The sequence below is a fragment of the Somniosus microcephalus genome, chromosome 1 (genome assembly GCF_052327205.1).
Source record: "Somniosus microcephalus isolate GS21.2 chromosome 1, FLI_Smic_1.0, whole genome shotgun sequence".
In the NCBI taxonomy this organism is placed as follows: Eukaryota; Metazoa; Chordata; class Chondrichthyes; order Squaliformes; family Somniosidae; genus Somniosus; species Somniosus microcephalus.
In genome coordinates, this window is record NC_140987.1 from 102106002 (window position 1) to 102129276 (window position 23275).

General features: G+C 47.1%; 1 protein-coding gene across 1 annotated transcript in view; it reads right to left on the reverse strand.

The window, feature by feature from the left end:
- fbn2 (fibrillin 2) overlaps positions 1 to 23275 on the reverse strand; it is a 487109-nt gene that overhangs the window by 141833 nt on the left and 322001 nt on the right. Inside the window, exons 24-30 of the mRNA XM_085984430.1 lie at positions 11559 to 11786; positions 11098 to 11223; positions 8160 to 8288; positions 4607 to 4732; positions 4324 to 4449; positions 494 to 616; positions 14 to 139 (exon numbers count right to left, since the gene is read on the reverse strand). Coding sequence (XP_085840556.1) covers positions 14 to 139; positions 494 to 616; positions 4324 to 4449; positions 4607 to 4732; positions 8160 to 8288; positions 11098 to 11223; positions 11559 to 11786 — 984 coding nt within the window. The remainder of the gene's footprint in view (positions 1 to 13; positions 140 to 493; positions 617 to 4323; positions 4450 to 4606; positions 4733 to 8159; positions 8289 to 11097; positions 11224 to 11558; positions 11787 to 23275) is intronic.

The following is a 23275-nucleotide window of genomic DNA, read 5'->3' on the forward strand; positions in this document are numbered from 1 at the left end:
TCTTGGCATTTACCAATGCAGGTCCTCATGTCCATAGAAGCCATGAATCCATCAAAGCACAGGCAGCGGTACTCCCCAGGGATGTTAGTGCACTGTCCACCATCACAGATATCAGGATTGTCCTCACATTCATCGATGTCTGATGAAACAAGTCAAGTGATAATCACGAATTCGAATAACCCTCTTAATCTGTTAAATAGTCATACTCTCAATAAGCTCTATTGCATAATAAATAGTATCTGACCATTATTAATGGTGACGGAAATGACGCTATTATCAGAAATTTCTCAGGATCTATATTGTGTCCACTGGTGACTGATGAGAGGACCTAGGAACCTTAATGATTATTCCTACTTAATCAGGGACACTTTACAGATTAACAGCAGATATAATTTGCAGAAATACTGAAAATGGCTTATCTCAATGAATTATTTAAACCATTGTAACATTTGGTGTTGTCTTACTTGAATAAAAATCTCCTCTCTCGGCCTACCTGCACAGGTTCTCTTATCCGGCATAAGAGCATAGCCTTCAATACAACTGCATTCATAGCTGCCTTCCGAATTTGTACAATGTGTGTCACAGCCTCCATTCATGATGGTACATTCATCAATATCTGAAATATGAAGCAGGTGGAGCAAAAGGCCCCAGTTAAACTTTAGATTCCTCCTGATGATATGCATATAAGTGGGCATTCTGAATGCGGCTTAAATGCCTATTTTATTGTGTAACTTACGCAAGATATTGATGAGGTTTCCCCAGCCTGACTGCGATACCGAATCATCAACTATTTAACGTAAACTTTCACTGAACAGTTCATGATTGACAGATACTCATTCTAGTTAATGGAGGGGAAATTGTCCTCCTTGAGACAGAGTTTTGATGGAGCGGACTTTACAACCGCCACATCCGCCCCAGCCGCAACCTTGGACTCATTAAACATGCACAGCGGGCTCCCGACAGGATTCTCCTCATCAAGAAGGAGCCTGTCAGTGCAAAGGTGAAGAACCCTGGTGATGGTACAGCAGGAACACACTGCAGCATCAGAAGATCCAATGAGAGACCTTATTGGGGCGGAAGCACCCAGGAGATCAAAATTGATGTCCCACTGTCCTGCCTGAGATTGGGCCTTCAAGAAGTGTTGGGGCAGAAAGGAGGGAGAGGAGGCCACAACAAGATCCTGTCCCTCCATGGGGATACTTTAGCGCTATTATCACCACTTCCCGAGCCTACTGTGACTTCCCTCATGGTGGTCCCAGGACGCAGCGGTAACATGGGCAGGACCCTGGCCCCGTACCCACCCCCACCGCCCCCCCATTTGCATGTTGGGAGGGAGCAGGCAGTAGTCGTCTTGGTGGGGTGGGGGGAGTGAAATCCCAGACTGGCTGTGTTCAGGAAAACCAGGCCTACGTGCGGCCTAACCAATGGTCCTTAAAGAGACTGCTGTAGGCCGCCACCATAAATGTGCGTTTAAAAAAACTTACCTGAACATGGTTCCGGGATGTGCACAAGTGCATCTCCTAGTTCCACATTAAAACTATGGGCTGTTGCCAGCCACCTCTCACCCCCGCACCATGGTCGCTGTCCCTCTCCCTCCCGCTGCCTCCCACCCTCTCCCTGGCACTGCCTCCCATTCTCTCCCTGACACTGCCTCCCACCCTCTCCCTGACACTGCCTCCCACTCTCTCCCTGACACTGCCTGCCACCCTCTCACTGGCGCTGCCTCCCACCCTCTCCCTGACACTGCCTGCCACCCTCTCCCTGGCACTGCCTCCCACCCTCTCCCTGGCACTGCCTCCCACCCTCTCCCTGGCACTGCCTCCCACTCTCTCAATTCAATTCAATCGCTTTATTGGCATGGCAAGGTACATCTTATGTTGCCAAAGCATTGAAAAACATTCATGGTTGAACACATAAATATAGGTCTATCCATACAGTGTATAAACAGATATATCCCTGAGTGTATAAATATACATTCATATAATTTGTATATACTCTTTTCTTATATTTAGTGGTTGGCCCTCTGTTTATGGCAAGCTGTAACATAGTGTGCCGCTAAGGTTACACAATTTCTCTCTTTCCCTAGTAGGTATGGGAGTTTTTGGTCGTCATTCAAATTTCTGAATTCCGGGCATATTTTTGTGAATTTTGGGTAGAAATTCTCCCTTATGCTCTGATATTTTCTACAAGCTGTGAGGAAGTGCATCTCTGTCTCCACCACTCCCTGACTGCAGTGAGAGCATATCCTGTCCTCTCTTGGTAGCTGGGTCTGCCTGTGTCTACCTTTTTCGATCGCCAGGCTATGTTCACTAAGTCTGTACATTGTCAAGGTTTTTCTCAGTTTGCTATCCTTTACCATGGTCAGGTAATCAGCCATGTTGTATTGTCTGTTTAGGGCCAAGTAGCAATTGAGTTTGTTTTGGGTTTTTGTTGTTTCTGCCCAATATGACAGATATTTTTCCTTTTGCTTAGTGACGATTGTGTTGGGTCGAATTCTTTGTGTTACACTGACACTGTCCTGGGGCTGGTTATTGTTAGTAGTGTTAGTAGTTACTTCACTGAGTCCCAGGACTAGTTGACTGAGGGTATTCTTCTTTATGGTCCTCTCTTAGCATTTCAGGGCTTCGTAATGATAGCAGTGGGGGTTGCTCATTTTTAGGTGTTTCCAAAATTTGGTGGCTCTTTTTTGGATAGTGATTATTAATGGATATTGGCCTAGTTCTGCCCTGCATGCATTGTTTACGGTTTTCCTTTGAGTCCGGAGGATACTTTTACAGAATTCTGCATGTAGGATCTCAATTGGGTGTTTGTCCCATTTTGCAAATTCTTTTTGTGTTAGCGGTCCCCACACCTCACTGCCATAGAGTGCAATTGGTTCAATTACTGATTTAAAAATTCCCTGCCACTGCCTGCCACCCTCGCCTGAGTGTTGCCTCCCACCCTCTCCCTGACACTGCCTCCCACCCTCTCCCTGACACTGCCTGCCACCCTCTCACTGGCGCTGCCTCCCACCCTCTCCCTGGCACTGCCTCCCACCCTCTCCCTGGCACTGCCTCCCACCCTCTCCTTGGCACTGCCTGACACCCTCTCCCTGACACTGCCTCCCACCCTCGCCCTGGCACTGCCTGACACCCTCTCCTTGGCTCTGCCTCCCACCCTCTCGTTGGCTCTGCCTCCCACCCTCTCCCTGGCACTGCCTCCCACCCTCTCCCTGGCACTGCCTCTCACCCTCTCCTTGGCACTGCCTCCCACCCTCTCCCTGACACTGCCTCCCACCCTCTCCCTGACACTGCCTCCCACCCTCTCCCTGACACTGCCTCCCACCCTCTCCCTGGCACTGCCTCCCACCCTCTCCCTGGCACTGCCTCCCACCCTCTCCCGGGCTGCCTCCCACCCTCTCACTCCCACTGCCTCCCACTCTCTCCTGGGCACTACCTCCCACCCTCTCCTGGGCACTACCTCCCACCCTCTCCCTGGCACTGCCTCCCACCCTCTCCCTGACACATAGGATTACATAGGATATATGGCACAGAAACAGGCCATTCAGCCCACATGAGCCTCCTCCCGTCTTTCCTCATCTAAATCGATCAGCATAGCCCTCTATTCCCTTTTCCCTCATATGCTTGTCTAGTCTCCCCTTAAATGCATTTATACTATTTGCTTCAACCACTCCCTGTGGTAGCGAGTTCCACATTCTCACCACTCTTTGGGTAAAGAAGTTTCTTCTGAATTCCCTACTGGATTTCTTGGTGACTATCTTATATTGATGGCCTCTAATTATGCTCTTCCCCACAAGTGGAAACATTCTCTCTGTATCCACTCTATCAAAAATTTTCATAATTTTAAAGATCTCTGTTAGGTCACCCCTCAGCCTTCTTTTTTAAAGAGAAAAGAGACCCAGCCTGTTCATCCTTTCCTGATATGTATACCCACCCGCATCTTCACTGGTGAGCTTCCTGAGGATACCTGGCAGGCATCTACATCTCGACAGTGTGATATAAATGAGACCCGAAACCCGGATTGTTCCCTGTGCCTTGTCCACGCTGGCACCTGGTTTGGCACCAATAACTTTCTAGAACAGCAAATGGGGAAGGGAAGGCAAGGCTGTCATAACTTACTTTGGTCCTCAGAAGCCATTCCTCTCAGGACTGGTGAAGAAATGGCAAGTTGAATATTTGAGCACAGCTGTAATACTTAACTATAAATCATTCTGCATTTTCAAAGCAATAGGATATGACAATAAAAAGCTAGATGTCAGCACATTGAGTGATAAAGTACTGCTATAAACAAACTATATATAAAATAGACCTCAATGAAACTTACCAACACAGCCTTGCCTGTCAGGAGTAGCCTGGTATCCAGGGTTGCAAGCACATTGATAAGTTCCAATCATATTTACGCACTTGCCATTTCTGCAGAGGTTGTCACTGAGAGAGCACTCATTGATATCTGAAGAATAGGAAGAAAGAAAGTAGAAAGCTTCACATATTGCAGAAAACAGTTTAAGGGTCAATCAGCTCTTGGCAGAAAAATAAATGACTTTGAAAATAAATAGCTGTCCGTGACTAGTCAGATCATCTCTAGTGAGTAGCCTGGTTTCTCTTACCAACACAGGCACTGCCATCTGGAGTAAGCTCATGTCCTGGTGGGCATATACACCTGTAGCTGCCTTCTGTGTTTATACAAGTACCACCACGGCACAGAAGAGGGTTCCTCTCGCATTCATCAACATCTGCATGGGGAAAGCAAAGATAACATTAGGGTATTTGCTTGCGATGACAAAGCAGTTGAATCAACAATGTAGCATCTTAAAAATAAGGTAGGTTCTTGATATTACAACAATTTGCTGATATGCTTATTAAAACCCCTGCCCTCTAACATCTGCCTACTGGTCTATAACCCTGTGGTCACTTCTTTATGTAACCACTACTAATGAAATGCTACACCTGGGTGCTCTTCTATGGACATTATATAACACATTATTGTGGGGTTTATTTATTTATTTCATTCCATTTCCCCACTTTAAAACGTATTTTTATTTTTCCACATCTCCCTAGGTTCCCTCTCATTGTTCCTTTTCCTTTTTAGTGATGCAGCTGTCTGCCACGTGTGAAAACCAATCACCATGGTTAAATTGTCCAAACCAAACTATGTACTCAGAAATCCACTTTAGAGTTTCTGTATGCCTGATATGAAGTGTATACTTTCTCCTCACAGACACACACCACTGGGATGAGAGAGGTGACCTGTTCTCAATCCTCGTACTACAATATGATTTGTCCTCTGACTGGCCTCACAGTCTGCTTGATGCCTTTACTTATTGCTATGGCTCGGATTGTGAAGTGATTATATGAGGAATTGAGGGTGTGAAGTGTACTCTATTAATTCCTGGAACAGAGTTTTAGAGCTATTGTGCCTCAATTTCATAAGGGATTTTAATTCAACTGATTTAGGCGGACAACCTTTTTTATATATACTGGGGAGAAATTCGGTGGCTTAGCGCCCCCGGGGGGTGATAACGGGGCGCTAATGACTTACCGGCTGGGCATGGTGAGATGAACGACTCCCGCAAACTTCGGTGAGAGGTTTGCGGTGGTGGTAAGACTTTGCGACACGATCCCCTTTGCTCGGAGATCATGGCATCGCCCCGGTAGCGCTCCGGACCCGAACTTCGGTTCTGCCCCCTGCAGCATTGCCAGGCGATGACACTGACAGCTGCAGGAGGCATTGATCGGGAGGTCGGGCGCTTCAGGGGCGAAAGTTAAAGAGGAGGTCGCCGAGGTAAGTACCTAAATTTGTGAAATAGTTTTGGTCAATGTATTGTTACTTCTCCTGGGCCGCGATCGATCAGCCCAGCACTCTGCTGGAGTGCATGGGGCTGATCAGGCCGGATCGCGGCCGCCTTCGGGGACCAGCTAACTGGTCCCAGTGCAGAGCCTGCAGCGATGGCCCTTCCCTTTAAGGGAGGGAAGGAGCCTCGGATCTCGGCAGCGCTGCATGAGACATTGTACAGCGCTGCACCACTACCGCCCCGCCTGCGTCCTTTAGCGCTCCAGGAAGGAAGTGGTGCTCCTGGAGCGCTAAACCCAATTTCTTGAAATCATTAGTGCCAGACGCTAAGTTTCCCAGCTTTCATAGGTTACCGCCCCCAAACGGGGTGATAATAAATTTCTCCTCCACTGTTCTCTATCATTGACAAATGTAGACAAAGTCTACATTATAGAGATATGTTCCAACCAGGCTATTATCTCCCCACCTTTCCCAGTAACAAGCCCATATCCTTCTATTCTCAAAATCCATTACTAATTAAAACTACCAAATGATGTCCATTAAAAAAAACAGAATTAATGCACCAAAGGGGTAATCCAAGATTATTATTCAGTACACTGCATAGAATACAAATGCAGCTAAATGAAGACCTTATTAAAATGCAGTCTGGTATCTGAAAAATAGAAGCTATAACCACTGTTCAGACCAGTGCCAGAATTAGTGCTGGAAAACAGGTTGCATGTGTCGGTAAACTTTCTCAATGCTGATTGCCTATATGGCTATAAAACGTTAACTTCATTCTCAAATACAGTAGTGCTTTACAATCCACATCGAACAAAAGGCTACACAATAGAATTAAAATCCTGCTATTACTGGGATAAAGCTTCACTTAGCAGCTACTCCTCCACCTTAATTTTTGAAAATGAATCACTTTCTCCATTTATAGATCCCTCAATGTCAAGCACTATTCCCTGGTTGAGACAAAAGGCAGGGCAATTTGCACTCTGGCATCTGTCTATGTAACTCTTCAGGTTGCTTTAAGGAGGTGCATGAAATGATTGGCCTGCTGATTTTTCCTCCTTCCCTGTGAGGAAATAACAAGTATCCATTTGGTCCCTCTCCTTACATAGGATATACAGCACAGGAACAGGGCATTCGGCCCAACCAGTCTATGCTGGTGTTTATGCTCCACTCGAGCTTCCTCCCGTCTTTCCTCATCTAACCCTATCAGCATATCCCTCTATTCCCTTCTCCCTCATATGCTTATCTAATCGCCCCTTAAATACATCTATACTATTCGCTTCAACCACTCCCTGTGGTAGCGAGTTCCACATTCTCGCCACTCTGGGTAAAGAAGTTTCTTCTGAATTCCCTATTTGATTTCTTGGTGACTATCTTATATTGATGGCCTCTAGTTTTGCTCTTCCCCACAAGTGAAAACACTCTCTCTGTATCCACTCTATCAAAACCTTTCATAATTTTAAAGACCTCTATTAGGTCACCCCTCAGCCTTCTCTTTTCAAGAGAAAAGAGACCCAGCCTGTTCATCCTTTCCTGATGGGTGCACCCTCGCATTTCTGGTATCATCCTTGTAAATCTCCTCCACCCTCTCCACTGCCTCCACATCCTTTTTATAATATGGCGACCAGAATTGCACACAGTACTCCAAGTGTGGTCTAACCAGGGTTCGATACAAGTTTAGCATAACTTCACTACTTTTCAATTCTATCCCTCGAGAAATAAACCCTAGTGCTTGGTTTGCTTTTTTATGGCCTTGTTAACCTGTGTCAATACTTTTAGTGATTTGTGTATTTGTACTCCTAGATCCCTTTGTTCCTCTACCCCATTTAGATTCTTATTTTCCAAGTAATATGTGACCTCCCTATTTTTCTTACCAAAATGTAATACCTCACATTTATCTGTGTTGAATTTCATTTGCTAATTATATACCCATTCTGCAAGTTTATTAATGTCTTCTTGTAATTTGTTGCAGTCCTCCTCAGTATTGGCTTTCCTCCCCAATTTGGTGTCGTTAGAAATTGTGTTTTTGATTCCAAGGTCTAAATCATTAATATAAATTGTGAACAACAGTGGTCCCAGCACTGATCCATGTGGAACACCACTTCCCACCTTCTGCCACTCTGAATAGCTACCCTTTACTCCTATTCTCTGCTTTCTGTCTTGAAGCCAGCTAGCTATCCATTCTTGTCCCCTGACTCTGCATTCCTGATTATAATTTTTGTTTAAATAGTACTCTCCCAGTTTGTTTACATTTGTTGGGTGGCTTTTGCTTTTCAGAAAGCTGTGCAACTGAAAGTAATACAAAAAGTTATGTTTACTGGATGTCTTCATAGTATGGCATTTGTCAAGCAATCAGAGAATATACTTACCCATACAATTCTTCATCATCATAAATCCACTCTCAAAGCCTTCAAAGCACTCACACTCAAAGCTGCCGGGAGTATTGACACAAGTTCCATTTCCACAGAGATCAGGAGAGATGCGGCATTCATCAATGTCTTATTACAGGAGGAAAAACAGTCTGATTATACATAGCATCAATACACAAAATTATTTTCAAATCCAAGCCATTAAATATCAATCAAATGTTATGAATTTATAAATAAAATAAAAGTCAATTAGCAGATTGTGATAATAAATGTTTGAACTTTGTAATTATTTACATTTTTCAGAATTTTAATATTGTGAGATTGCTTTTTATATCACCGATACATTGCATCAGCTGAATGCACTGTGTTTTTCATTCTGTTTGTGTTACTTTCTGCTGTTTACGTTGGTTGCCCTGTGTCTGCTTATATTATTTGTGATATTTGCCTACTTGAGCCAGTTTGTGCTGTTGGGTCATAGAAACATAGAAGATAGGAGCAGGAGTAGGCCATTCGGCCCCTCAAGCCCGCTCCGCCATTTAATGAGATCATGGCTGATCATCCAAATTCAGTACCCTGTCCCTGCTTTCTCCCCATATCCCTTGATCCCTTTAGCCTTAAGAAATATATCTAACTCCTTCTTGAATATATTTAATGAATTGGCCTCAACTGCCTTCTGTGGTAGAGAATTCCACAGGTTCACCACTCTCTGGGTGAAGAAATTCCTCATCTCAGTCCTAAATGGCTTACCCCTTATCCTTAGACTGTGACCCCCACAGTTCTGGACTCCCCCACCATTGGGAACATCCTTCCTGCATCTAGTCTGTCTGGTCCTGTTAGAATGTTATAAGTTTCAATGAGATCCCCTCTCATTCTTCTAAACTCTAGCGAATATAAGCCCAATCAACCCAATCTCTCTTCATCCGTCATTCCTGCCATCCCAGGTATCAGTCTGGTGAATCTTCGCTGCACTCCCTCCATGGCAAGAACATCCTTTCTCAGATAAGGCGACCAAAACTGCACACAATACTCAAGGTATGGTCTCACCAAGGCCCTGTACAACTGCAGCAAGACATCTTTGCTCCTGTACTCGAATCCTCTCGCTATGAAGGCCAACATACCATTTGCCTTCTTAACCGCCTGCTACACCTGCATGCTTACCTTCCGCGACTGGTGCACAAGGACACCCAGGTCTCATTGCACTTCCTCTTTTCCCAATCTATTGCCATTCAGATAATAATCTACCTTCCTGTTTTTGCCACCAAAGTGGATAACCTCGCATTTATCCACATTATACTGCATCTGCCCAATCACCCAACCTGTCCAAATCATACTGGAGTTTCTCTGCATCCTCCTCACAGCACACACGCCCACCCAGCTTTGTGTCGTCTGCAAACTTGGAGATATTACATCTAGTTCCCTCGTCTAGATCATTAATATATATTGTGAATAGCTGGGGTCCTAGCACCGATCCCTGCGGTACCCCACAAGTCACTGCCCGCCACTCGGAAAGAGACCCGTTTATTCCAACTCTTTGCTTCCTGTCTGCCAACCAGTTCTCTATCCAAGTCAGTACCTTACCCCCAATCCCATGTGCTTCAACTTTGCACGCTAATTTCTGATGCGGGGCCTTATCGAAAGCCTTCTGCAAGTCCAAATACATCACATCCACTGGTTCTCCCTTATCTATTCTACCAATTACATCCTCAAAAAATTCCAGTAGATTAGTCAAGCATGATTTATCTTTTGTAAATCCATGTTGACTTTGTCTCTGTTCCTGGCATTGATCCTGTTCATACTGTTGAAGTAGTTGATCCTATTTGTGCTGCTGGTCCTACCTTTGCTGCTGGTCCTGCCTGTGCTGCTGGTCCTACCTGTGCTGCTGGTACTACCTGTGCTGCTGGTCCTGCCTGTGCTGTTCGTCCTGTCTGCACTGCTGGTCCTGTCTGTGCTGTTGGTCCTGTCTGCGCTGTTGGCTTTGCCTGTTCTGTTGGTCCTGTCTGCGCTGTTGGTCCTGTCTGTGCTGTTGGTCCTGTCTGTGCTGTTGGTCCTGCTTGTGCTGCTGGTCCTGCCTGTGCTGCTGGTCCTGCCTGTGCTGCTGGTCCTGCCTGTGCTGCTGGTCCTGCCTGTGCTGTTGGTCCTGCCTGTGCTGCTGGTCCTGCCTGTGCTGCTGGTCCTGCCTGTGCTGCTGGTCCTGTCTGTGCTGTTGGCCCTGTCTATGCTGCTGGTCCTGCCTGTGCTGCTGGTCCTGTCTGTGCTGTTGGCCCTGTCTATGCTGCTGGCCCTGCTTGTGCTGCTGGTCCTGCCTGTGCTGCTGGTCCTGCCTGTGCTGTTGGTCCTGCCTGTGCTGCTGGTCCTGCCTGTGCTGCTGGTCCTGTCTGCGCTGCTGGTCCTGCCTGCGCTGCTGGTCCTGCCTGTGCTGCTGGTCCTGTCTGTGCTGCTGGCCCTGCCTGTGCTGCTGGTCCTACCTGTGCTGCTGGTCCTGCCTGTGCTGCTGGTCCTGCCTGTGCTGCTGGTACTACCTGTGCTGCTGGTCCTGCCTGTGCTGCTGGTACTACCTGTGCTGCTGGTCCTGCCTGTGCTGTTCGTCCTGTCTGCACTGTTGGCTTTGCCTGTTCTGTTGGTCCTGTCTGTGCTGTTGGTCCTGCTTGTGCTGCTGGTCCTGCCTGTGCTGCTGGTCCTGCCTGTGCTGCTGGTCCTGCCTGCGCTGCTGGTCCTGCCTGTGCTGCTGGTCCTGTCTGTGCTGCTGGCCCTGCCTGTGCTGCTGGTCCTGCCTGTGCTGCTGGTCCTGCCTGTGCTGCTGGTCCTGTCTGTGCTGCTGGCCCTGCCTGTGCTGCTCTCACTGTGTGTTCTGTTTGTGCTGTTGGTTGTACTTGTCATGTTTATCCTGTTAGTACAGTTCATGCTGTTGGTACTGCTCATTTGGCTTATATTGTCTTACCTGTGCAGTTCCTTTCCTCCATATCCAAGGCAAATCCATTGTCACATCGACACCTAAAGCTGCCAATGGTGTTCCTGCACTTCCCATTACTACAGAGATTGTGGAACACTTTACATTCATTGACATCTGTAAAGGCAATAAACAACATGAACAGGAATCACGGAGTTGTAAACAGCATCACAAGATTTTTGATACACTACTAAACTCATAGGCTGCCCATTTAATTTTGCAGGGAAACATTTTATCATACGAACAATGAGGCACTTCAGCTATCTCATCAAATAGCAATATTTGGGCATAAAGAAATTGAACATTAGGTTTGACCACTCACATTTATAAAAATACATTTTAGTTGTCTTTTATTCCCATTTATCAATGTTTTTCCGATAACAAAATAATTATGTTTTCTTATTCAGAATTAATCTTTTTGTTGGACAAGGAAAAGGTGACTTTCATTTTACCTTTATAGAATGGTCTGCCTGTTAGAATATCACCCCTGTTGGCAAATCCTGGGCCTCTTGGACAAAGCAGCTCATATTCCTTAGTACCAGGCTTGGGGCACTCATCACAGTCCAACCCCCAGGCAGATCCAATCGAACAACAGCAGGCATCCATTCGGAATCTTCCAGGAAATGGCTCAGTGCATTCATCTTCATCCCACTTAAGATAACACTGCTCAAGACGGATATCTACAAAACATATTACATAGCTGTCAGTGCTACCCTATTGTGGAAGCTCTGTAATATCACAGTCCTCTGAACCAAAACGATGATAGGATTTGACAGCGATTTCTTGTCCATTAGAGATACAAGGGCAGATTTGTTTTTGATTGTGCTTGGATGCCAAGGATCACCCGTTTGTGATTCATAGAGGCCACGGGGGAGAAATGTGGTATCGCCCCGTTTGGGGCGCAATTATCGGCCGGGCGCAAAGTTTAGCGCCTGGCGCTAATTATCACCTCCGACTGCAAACCTGACTTCTATCGCCCCTGGAGGTGATTGGAGCGCTAAATCAGGCACTACACACCTCTTTTATGGTGCTAACGCCGAGGAGCGAGGCGCTATCTCAGAACGTTGGCGAAGCTCATGTGATGTCTGTCAGCAATGGAACACAGACACACTAGCGCCGGCCAATTCTTAAAGGGGAGGGTCGATCTTGCTCTCCATCCACACCCTACTCATTGCAGCCTTGAATCTCAGCCTGGAGAGACCTGTACATCAAATCTATTGGAAAGAACAATGGAGAGGCCCAGGGAAAGAGCTCAGAGTGCAGCACCCATAGTCTCTTCTAAATCAATGCAAGGAAGATCAAATCAAAATGAACCTGCAAGGTGCTGCTCAGTACCCAAAACTCCTTCACACAGCGTTGAATCTCTCCAGAAGTCTCTCTCTTTCTCTCAGAATGCGTGGTGCAAAAATGTCGCTGACAAAAAAAGGCAGGAAGCAGCCGCCTTTAAATAGCGCTCCCCCAGTCACTTCCCGACTGCAAAACACTCCCCTCAACCTGTCGTTGGTAGCGGCAGGCGGTAAGGCAGGGAGCGCCACTCAATATCCAGTCCGGGGCGCAACCGAGGCGTTGCACACTCGACTGACGTCACGATCTTCGGGCGCAGGAGATCATGGCGGTAGTGTTTAGCGCCGCCGCAAAATGTCTGGTCAATTTTGCGAGCGGCGCAAACATCGCCGCGCCCGGGCGCTAGTTGCTTTGCGACCCATTAGTGCCCTCTTAGGGCGCTAACAGGAGGCGCAAAGCAATCAAATTTCCCCCCCATATATCTAAAGGCATTTTTGTTCGCTACTGCTCCCTAGATGTGTCAATATCCATGGATCACTTTTGCATTGTTTGCCATTTGAATACGGCATTATGTGGCCCACTTATAGCTCTGTATGGTAAACACGGCTGCTTCATGCAGGTGTACTTACTGTTGACCTTACAGTTATGGTGGAACTCACTGACATCCCATAGGTACTGCTCCCCAAAAATAACATCATGAAGGAGGGGCAGGGGATAGCCCACTTCCTCCCATCAAAATTTGCCACCACTGGCAGAAAGGAGCAGTAACCTGGCAGAAACAGACTGCGTCCCAAATTCCTGCCTCACCACTCTTACTGCGTGGATTTCTGTCCCCTTCCAAACACCAACATTTCTAGGCTTCTATTTTTTCCACTTAGTCATATTTTATTTTACACTTTTGTCTAAGAATGAAAAAACTATTGCCAGTGCCAGTCTCCTGTTTTCCGATGGACAGTACATTATTTGTTCAAGAATTATTAAGTTTAGCCTTTGAAGAAATCTACCCATCCCAGTCCCACATAGATAAGGCCTGCTTTTATCTAGGCACGTGCTTTCCCACATCTAGGGGACAAAATTGGATTGTGGAGAAACAAAGGAGCTAACATGCCCACTTCTATTTCATTTCCCTCTGTGCAACCCAACATAAAATTGGAGGGGAACACTATGCGAGTGTGGACACTGGCAATATATACATCTCCGCTGGGTGAAAATGATACAGCATACATGCAAATGCCAGCCTTCATCATGGCCAAAAAACTTAGCCCAAAAGTAAGACGGCTCAGTTCACTTTCACATTACAACTGGAAAAGCTTTAGGTAGCAAATTTAAAACTCACTTCATCTAAATATTTACAAATCCCTCTCTCTGCCCCAAGCCCACTGATACACAGATTCATTGGGGGATCTGGGGGCATTAACATGGTGCACTCTTCTTCATTTTGCTGACTTTTTAAACTTCACTATTGTTATATTTTTAGCCAAAAAAAAACCTACTGTATACAGGAGAAATAATTAACGGAGGTTTATCAATCTTCAACCAGGCCATAATTTCTCCTGTCTCAACAGTTACTCTACCCACTTCACAGAGACATTCCCCTGCCCCCTTCACTCTCCACAGTTAATCTCCTCAGTTCAGCAGGAATCTCTCTCTCAAACCCCAACCCCCCCGCCCCTCCCCTACAAGTTCACATAATGTGCTCTTTACTGCTGGGTCTTGGCTGCAACTCCTGCCTGACATTGCTGTTTTATCCAGTATTGGACTCTGCTGAAGGTGGGAATTGCAGATCTATCGTGTGTTGACGAGCTCACTCCACCAGCAGCATGGAGTGAGGTCCTGGAATGAAGCAGCAGGTCTGAGCAACAACCAGGTGCCGGCAGCAGACATGCCAACTTAGAAAACTACCAAAATTGAACCCAAAATTTCAAAAAAGCTGACAACTCAAAAACTGATCAGAATATGTGTTGTTACAGTGGAGCAAAAGCTTATCATAACTTAAATTCCAGGTGTACCCAGCATTCCATTATTTGTATAGTAGAAGCCTGACAAAAAAGGCAGGGATTTTCCCTCATTTCTTGCAGAGAAATTGTAGACTATTGTGGATATGTAATAGTATTCTCTGTTACTAAATCAGTTTAAAATTATTTTTATGGTTACGACAGTAACAAAGCGGCATTCTTCACTCCACTCCTGCAAGTTCACGGAAGTGATCTTTGTCTGTCTTTTCAGTTCGTTGTTGGACTATTGTCAACTATTGTTGGAACGTGGATGCGCTTTTATTGACTTAAGTGCTGCCTCACGACTTGCAGGATGCAGATGTCATTGGCTTATTCAAGGATTAGCTCATCCACCTTTTGATGATGCCGATTATGTCCTATTGACGCAAGAGGACCAATTTTGCGTGGTCTTTTTGCGTATTAGGTTTGGTGCGGCAGTTGATGCTGTCGCTGAGTTCCCGCCTAAATTCGGGCAGGCACCACTTTCTAGGCTGGCTGCTGCTGCTAACCTCTGGAATGGAAGGATGCAAGTACAATTTTTGTGGGAAAAGACAACCCTCAAATGTGCAAAGTAGGCAGCAAGCTTAGTCGTCGACAGAGTGAACTCTACTTCTACGATTTGAAGGGCCTAGTTGGAGGTCCAGAAGAAGCTGCACAAGATAAAGCAGAACACAACGATAAAAGCATGAATATTCGGGTAAAGTAACAGTACAGGTGATATATGGGCATGAAGAAAAGTACAAGTTGTGAAAGGTATGTGCAAAAAAGCTGTAAGGACTAGAGAAATGTGAGCAAAGATGTAACAAATAAGTTATTTCAGGTAAAAACAGCAAGGTAACACAAATAATATTTTATGCCAAGATAGAAGAAAGAATATGCTGCATGAAGGAATTTCCATGGGCCAAATCACTGTGTCTCAATCCTCACTGTGCTCATGTTTAAAGACAAAACTGACATTACAAGACAGCACAGTATGGAACAAGGAATGGATCCCCATGACGCTAAATAACTCACTCCATATGAGGAGGTAATCACTGATTTCTTCAGGAGGATTTAGAAGGTGTGCATTATGGAGATGGGAGGGATACGCAGAACTACTGGTATGTAACATATTATTCATATATTCTATAATTTCCAAAATATGTTATATCAATGTGCCATTACACACTGATTTTTTTCAAATCTGTAATGTTGTACTGACAGCAGTACAGGATAAATGTGCTTATGTGCTCATAATGTTCCATATGTCTCTTCATTGGGCAAGGAGATCCCAATGGACCACCAGCTACACAAATGAGCACCATACACGAGAACCAACCATCACCAGCCTCCAGCATGGGTAAGTACATAGTGATATTGATGCAAAAGCACAGAGTGATGAGGGGCCATCTGGTAAAGGGTAATGGCCCAACATGCAGTCTATCCCTACTGAGTATGGGGTGAGAGACCTTAGTGGTCTGCTTTCAAATGGAGGCTGTTACAGCAGTACCATATTTGAGGAGTCACTTGTCTCCTTGCTTGCTATATTGAAAGGTGTTCTGGTTATATGGCGGAGTCCAACACCCTGATATCCCTCAGTCCCTCTTCCCCATCAATGTAAAGTACTGATAGTATAGAGTCTCTGGAAATGATTCCAACACACGAATATGCAAATTGCAAACGAAAAGGTCAGATTGTTCAAAGTATAGAGCTACCATAAAGGTGCTTTACTGTGGCAGATGGATTTCAATGCAGGTAAGCGTAAGGATTGAGACACAGTAATTTGGCCCATTGGAACCGGTTCTGGGGGAGGTGGGACCAGTGCAAACTGGACGGTTTGTACCTGGGCAGGACCGGGACCAATGTCCAAGGGGGACTGTTTGCTAGTGCTGTTGGGGAGGGTTTAAACTAAAATGGCAGGGGGTTGGGAACCTGTGCAGGGAGACAGAGGAAAGGGAAGCAAGGATAGAAGCAAAAGACAGGAAGGAGAAAAGCAAAAGTGGAAGGCAGAGAAATCAAGGGTGTAAATCAAACAGGGCCACAGTAAATAATAATTCTAAAAGGACTAAGAGTGTTAAAAAACCAAGCTTGAAGGCTTTGTGTCTTAATGCGAGGACCATTCGTAATAAGGTGAATGAATTAGCTGCACAAATAGATGCAAACAGATATGATCTAATTGGGATTATGGAGACATGGCTCCAGGGTGAACAAGGCTGGGAATTCAACATCCAGGGGTATTCAATATTCAGGAAGGACCGGCAAAAAGGAAAAGGAAGTGGGGTAACATTGCTGGTTAAAGAGGAGATTAACACAATAGTAAGGAAGGATATTAGCTCTGATGATGTGGAATCTGCATGGGTAGAGCTGAGAAATACCAAGGGGCAGAAAACATTAGTGGGAGTTGTATACAGACCCCCAAACAGTAATGCTGAGGTTGGGGATGGCATTAAACGGGAAATTAGGGACGCGTGCAATAAGGGAACAGCAGTTATCATGGGTGACTTTAATCTACATATAGATTGGGCTAGCCAAATTAGTAACAATACTGTGGAGGAGGAATTCCTAGAGTGTATACGGGATGGTTTCCTGGACCAATATGTCGAGGAACCAACTAGAGATCAGGCTATCTTAGACTGGGTATTATGTAATGAGAAAGGATTAATTAGCAATCTTATTGTGCGAGGCCCCTTGGGGAGGAACAATCATAATATGATAGAATTCTTCCTTAAGATGGAGAGTGAAGTAGGTGACTCAAAGACTAGGGTCCTGAATTTAAATAAAGGAAACTATGATGGTATGAGGCGCAAGTTGGCTAGGATGGATTGGGGAACGTTACTTAAAGGGTTGACGGTGGATAGGCAATGGCAAACATTTGAAGATCGCATGGATGAACTACAGAATTTGTTCATCCCTGTCTGGCATAAAAATAAAACAAAAAAGGTGGCTCAACCGTGGCTAACAAGGGAAATTAGGGATAGCATAAGATCCAAGGAGAGGACATATAAATTGGCCAGAAAAAGCAGCAAACCTGAGGATTGGGAGCAGTTTAGGATTCAGCAAAGGAGGACAAAGGGATTAATTAAGAGGGGGAAAATAGAGCATGAGAGTAAGCTTGCAGGGAACGTAAAAACTGACTGTAAAAGCTTCTATAGATATGTGAAGAGAAAAAGATTGGTAAAGTCCAGCGTAGGTCCCTTGCAGTCAGAATCAGGGGAATTTATAATGGGGAACAAAGAAATGGCAGACCAATTAAATACATACTTTGGTCCTGCCTTCACAAAGGAGGACACAAATAACCTCCCAAAGATGTCGGGGAACATAGGGTCTAATGAGAGGGAGGAACTGAATGAAATCAGTATTTGTAGGGAAATGGTGTTAGGGAAATTGATGGGATTGAAGGCCGATAAATCCCCAGGGCCTGATAATCTACATCCTAGGGTACTTAAGGAAGTGGCCCTAGAAATAGTAGATGCATTGCTGGTCATCTTCCAAAATTCTATAGAATCTGGAACAGTTCCCATGGATTGGCGGGTAGCTAATGTAACCCCTCTATTTAAAAAAGATGATAGAGAGAAAAGGGGAATTATAGACCGGTAAGCCTGACATCGGTAGTGGGGAAAATGCTAGTGTTCATTATAAAAGATGTAATAGCAGAGCACTTGGAAAACAGTGACAGGATCGGACAAAGTCAACATGGATTTACAAAAGGTAAATCATGCTTGACTAATCTACTGGAATTTTTTGAGGATGTAACTGGCAGAATGGCAGCACGGTGGCATAGTGGTTAGCACTGTTGCCTCACAGCGCCAGGGACCCGGGTTCAAATCTGGCCTCGGGCGACTGTGTGGAGTTTGCACATTCTCCCCGTGTTGCGTGGGTTTTCTCCGGGTGCTCCGGTTTCCTCCCACAGTCCAAAGATGTGCGGGGTAGGTTGATTGGCTATGATAAAAAAAAATTGGCCCTTAGTGTTAGGGGGGATTAAATACGTGGGGTTACGGGGATAGGGCTTGGGTGGGATGGCTGTCGGTGTAGGGACCGGGTGCTAGGGTTTGGATGATCAGCCATGATCTCGTTGAATGGCAGAGCAGGCTCGAAGGGCCGAATGGCCTACTCCTGCTCCTAGTTTCTATGTTTCTATCTATGTTTCTAATAGATAAGGGAGAACCAGTGGATGTGGTGTATTTGGACTTTCAGAAGGCTTTCGATAAGCTCCCGCATAAGAGATTAGCATGCAAAGTTAAAGCACATGGGATTGGGGGTAAGGTACTGACTTGGATAGAGAACTGGTTGGCAGACAGGAAGCAAAGAGTTGGAATAAACGGGTCTTTTTCCAAGTGGTAGGCAGTGACTTGTGGGGTACTGCAGGGATCGGTGCTAGGGCCCCAGCTATTCACAATATATATTAATGATGATCTAGACGAGGGAACTAGATGTAATATCTCCAAGTTTGCAGACGACACAAAGCTGGGTGGGCGTGTGTGCTGTGAGGAGGATGCAGAGAAACTCCAGTATGATTTGGACAGGTTGGGTGATTGGGCAGATGCATGGCAGATGCAGTATAATGTGGATAAATGTGAGGTTATCCACTTTGGTGGCAAGACCAGGAAGGCAGATTATTATCTGAATGGCAATAGATTGGGAAAAGGGGAAGTGCAACGAGACCTGGGTGTCCTTGTGCACCAGTCGCTGAAGGTAAGCATGCAGGTGCAGCAGGCGATTAAGAAGGCAAATGGTATGTTGGCCTTCATAGTGAGAGGATTCGAGTACAGGAGCAAGGATGTCTTGCTGCAGTTGTACAGGGCCTTGGTGAGACCATACCTTGAGTATTGTGTGCAGTTTTGGTCGCCTTATCTGAGGAAGGATGTTCTTGCCATGGAGGGAGTGCAGCGAAGATTCACCAGACTGATACCTGGGATGGCAGGAATGACGTATGAGGAGAGATTGGGTCGATTAGGCTTATATTCGCTGGAGTTTATAAGGATGAGAGGGGATCTCATTGAAACTTATAGGGGGAAAAATTCGGTGTCGCCCCATATGGGGCGCCATTACTGGCGGTGCGCAAAGTTTAGCGCCTGGCCCTAATTATTGCCTCCGACAGCAAACTTGGCTTTTATCGCCCCTGGAGGTGATTGGAGCGCTAAATCAGGTGCTACACACCTCTCTTAAGGCGTTAAGGCCGAGGAGTGAGGTGCTACCTCAGAGGGCGGGTGCAGCGCAGGTGGTGTCAGTTAGTGATTGAACACTGACACACTGGCGCCAGTCAGTTCTTAAAGGGGAGGGTCGATCTAGCTCTGCAGCCACACCCTGCTCATTGGAGCCTTGAATCTTGGCCTGGGCAGACCTGTGGCTAAATCTAGCAGTCAAACACTATGGAGAGGGCCAGGGAGTGAGCACAGCGCTTCTGCGAGCGGGCTTTGGACGCTCTGGTTCGCGGGGTGGAGTGCAGACAATCCATTCTGTACCCAGAGAGTGGCAGGAGGCCTTTGCCACGTGAGTACAGAAGAGTGTGGAGGGAGGTGGCTCAGAGAGTGTCCTCAAGCAGCATGGTGCCTAGGACCCAGCTCCAATGTAGGAAAAAGTTCAACGACCTCACTCGGGTCGTCAGGGTGAGTGCCTTTTTCTCAAAACCTCTTCATCTCTCCATCTCAACCTCACTTTATGGCCAGAGGGTCTTGAAAGCCCCAATGCCCAACACTCATCCAACACCTATGGCCCTTTCATCAAACACACACGCACATTCCACACTTTGCATACAGTAAGGGCTATTCAACCATGGGAGGCATTTCAGGCAAGACCATAGCTGCATACAGTAAGGGCTATTCAACCATGGGAGGCATTTCAGGCAAGACCATGGCTGCATACAGTAAGGGCTATTCAATCATGGGAGGCATTTCACGCAAGACCATGGCTGCATATTTACTCAGACGCCGTCCTTTTTCTTGCAGGCCAAGCTGTCTCATAATAGGAGACAGCAGCAATGGACCGGTGGAGGGCGGCCTCAGATGCAACCCCTCAGCGATCTTGAGGAGCGCGTCCACAGAATTGTGGCAAGCCGGGTGATTGGTCCCGTCGCCACTGGAGAAGCCGACCCCGTTCTGGACAGCAATGGTAAGGTCATCACCTTTTTGTCCTCTCTCCTTCCACTTGTTCCTCACAACAGCAGCCTTTGACACTTTCAATCCAAATCACTAAATCGCTGCACTCATGCCTCCCTTGCTGCCACCCTGTCCTCACGCTAAAGCCACTCTTGTACCTCCCTGCATTCAGATGGTGATTCACCAGGTGAGGAGACGGGCCCTCAAGCTGCCAGTGGGAGTGAAGCTGAAGGCGAGGAGGAAGAGGAAGCCGGACCATCAGCGCCACCCTCTACCGAGGCAGCCCATGCCCACACTGGGAACACGCCTTCCCTGGAGGGGAGCAGGGGGGAATAGTCTGATGAGGGTGAAGCTCCAGGACCCAGCGGGCTGCAGCAACGCGAGGGGGTTAGGGAAGCTCGGGGTCCTTCTCCCCGGAGGGACAGTATGGCTTTGAGTCCTGCGGCACTGGACGTAGAGGAGGAGCGGGTCTTCGCTGAAATGAGCACCCAGGCGGAGCACAGGCACACTGAGCTCATGGCTGCAGTGGCAAGGTTGCCCGAATCCACTGAATCACTGGCAAGGAGTGTGGAGCCCTTTACTGTAGCACAGGCGGCTGCCACGCAAATGCTTAGTGCTGCAATGCAGTCAGTGGCTGGTCTCATGCAGACGCAGATTGAGGCCACGCGAGCATTGACTGCTGCCACCCTCGCTGGATCGGGCACATTTCCCCGGGGCTCTCACCGCGCCGCAGCAGGCCAGCAATCTGTGCTCCATCAGATTGCTCCGGATGCTGAAGTGCTGCCCCGTGGGAGTGCCAGTGTGTCGGTCGGGCAGGGAGTTGCTGTCCTCTCTCAAGATGACAGCATTCCTGCTGCCATCACTGGCACTTCTCCACTGCAGTTGCCACCACCTGGACGACAGACTGCTGCCGCCCATGCAAAGTTGGTGCAGTCAGCAGCCGGGCCCTCCAGGCCCAGAGCTGGTCGAGGCCATCCCTCAAGGGCCTCTGCAGTCTCAGTTTCTGACAATCAGCAGCCTTCCCCCAGCCTTGTTGCAGCCAATGGGGTCCCATTACGGAGGAGCTGCAGGGTGGGAAGGGAGGAATTTCGCAAGTGAAGCAGATCACCCTCGAAGGACAAAAAGTAGGAGGCGTGACAAAATGTTTTTCATTGTTTTATTGAAGGCCGAGGTTTGTGGTCAAATTTTTGTAACTGTTTTGGACATTGTCTCCAGGTTGTGAGAGCCAGTTATGTGAATGACTGCTTTTTTTTGTGTTTCTTTCTATTACTTTGTCATGCGGAAATGAGACACACAGAGTTTGTGAAATAAAGAAGTGTCTGTATTCAAAATGTACATGTTTGGTCTTTGCAATCATTGTTGCCTTGACTGGCTTAGGGGTTGCAAGATGGTTTCATTCAGGTTGTTTGAATGGCAGAAGCCATTTCCTCAGAGGGGGCCTAGAAGTGACTTGCTATGAGCCTTTGACGGACGGCCCTTCCACTTTGTGCCTTCCTCCCGCCTTGGTGCTGCTGATGATCATCCTCCTCATCTTCCTCCTCCTCTTCCACCTCCTCCTCTGCTGGTGCTCCAATGCCTGGTGGCATTGGCTGGGTCCTGAGGATTGCAAGGTTATGCAGCATGCAGCACACAACAACGAAGTGGGAGACTCGCTCAGGTGAGTACTGCAGGGCTTCTCCAGAATGGTCCAGACAGCGGAACCGTTGCTTGACCACGCCGATTGTGTGCTCAACGATGTTCCTGGTAGCTTGATGGCTCTCATTGTATCGTAGCTCAGCAGGGGTGCTGGGCGATAGGAGCGGTGTCATCAGCCAGGTGCACAGAGGATATCCCTTGTCCCCGAGAAGCCAACCTCCTGGGTGATGCGGTGCCTGGAAAAGGTCTGCCACAGAAGTCTGGCGCAGGATGAAGGCATCGTGGCTGCTGCCAGGAAAGTGGGCATTGACAGCGAGTATCAGCTGTCTGTGGTCACAGACCAAATGGACGTTTAAGGAATGGAAGCCCTTTCGGTTGCGGAAATCCTCGGCATTCTCTTGCGGCGCCCGCAAAGCCACATGCGTGCAGTCAATGGTGCCCTGCACCATGGGGAAGCCCGCTATCATCGCAAAGCCCGTTGCACGTTGTTGCTGCTTGTCCGGGGTCATGGGAAAAGAGATGTACTCTCGTCTCCTTTTAAAGAGGGCATTTGTTACCTGACGGATGCAGCAATGCACCGCGAACTGGGAGATATTGGCGATGTCCCCAGTAGCTGATTGAAATGAGCCGGTGGCATAAAAGTTGAGAGCCACTGCTATCTTCACTGCCACTGACAGAGACATCCTGCTCCTCAGTTGAGGCTGCAGATCTGGCTGAAGCAGGTGGCAGAGCTCTGTGACCACCTCCTTGCTGAAGCGCAGCCTTTGCAAACACTGCTCCTCAGATGTATTAATGTAGGAGAACTGTTGGCAAAAAACCCTGGGAGGGTAAGGTCTCCTGTACTGAGGCCTGTTGGCCCTCCTCCGTCTGGCCATGATTGCCACTCTCTCTCTGCATCTCTGTGCCCTCCGAATGTGATGGTGAAGGACGACGTTCCCATTCATTGCAGCCCCCATAGTATCTAGGCAATCAAAGTTATGAAGGTCAAAAAGCAAAGTACCTGCAAAGTTATGGTCAGAAGCCAGAACTACCTCAGACAGCGGTGACTCAATGCAGAAGTCTCTCTTTGTCTCTCAAAATCTCTCTCTCTCTCTCAGAACAAGTGGTGCAAAAATGGCTACCACACAAAAGCCAGGAAGTGGCCCCCTTTAAATAGCGTCCCCCCAGCCCCACAGCGACTGG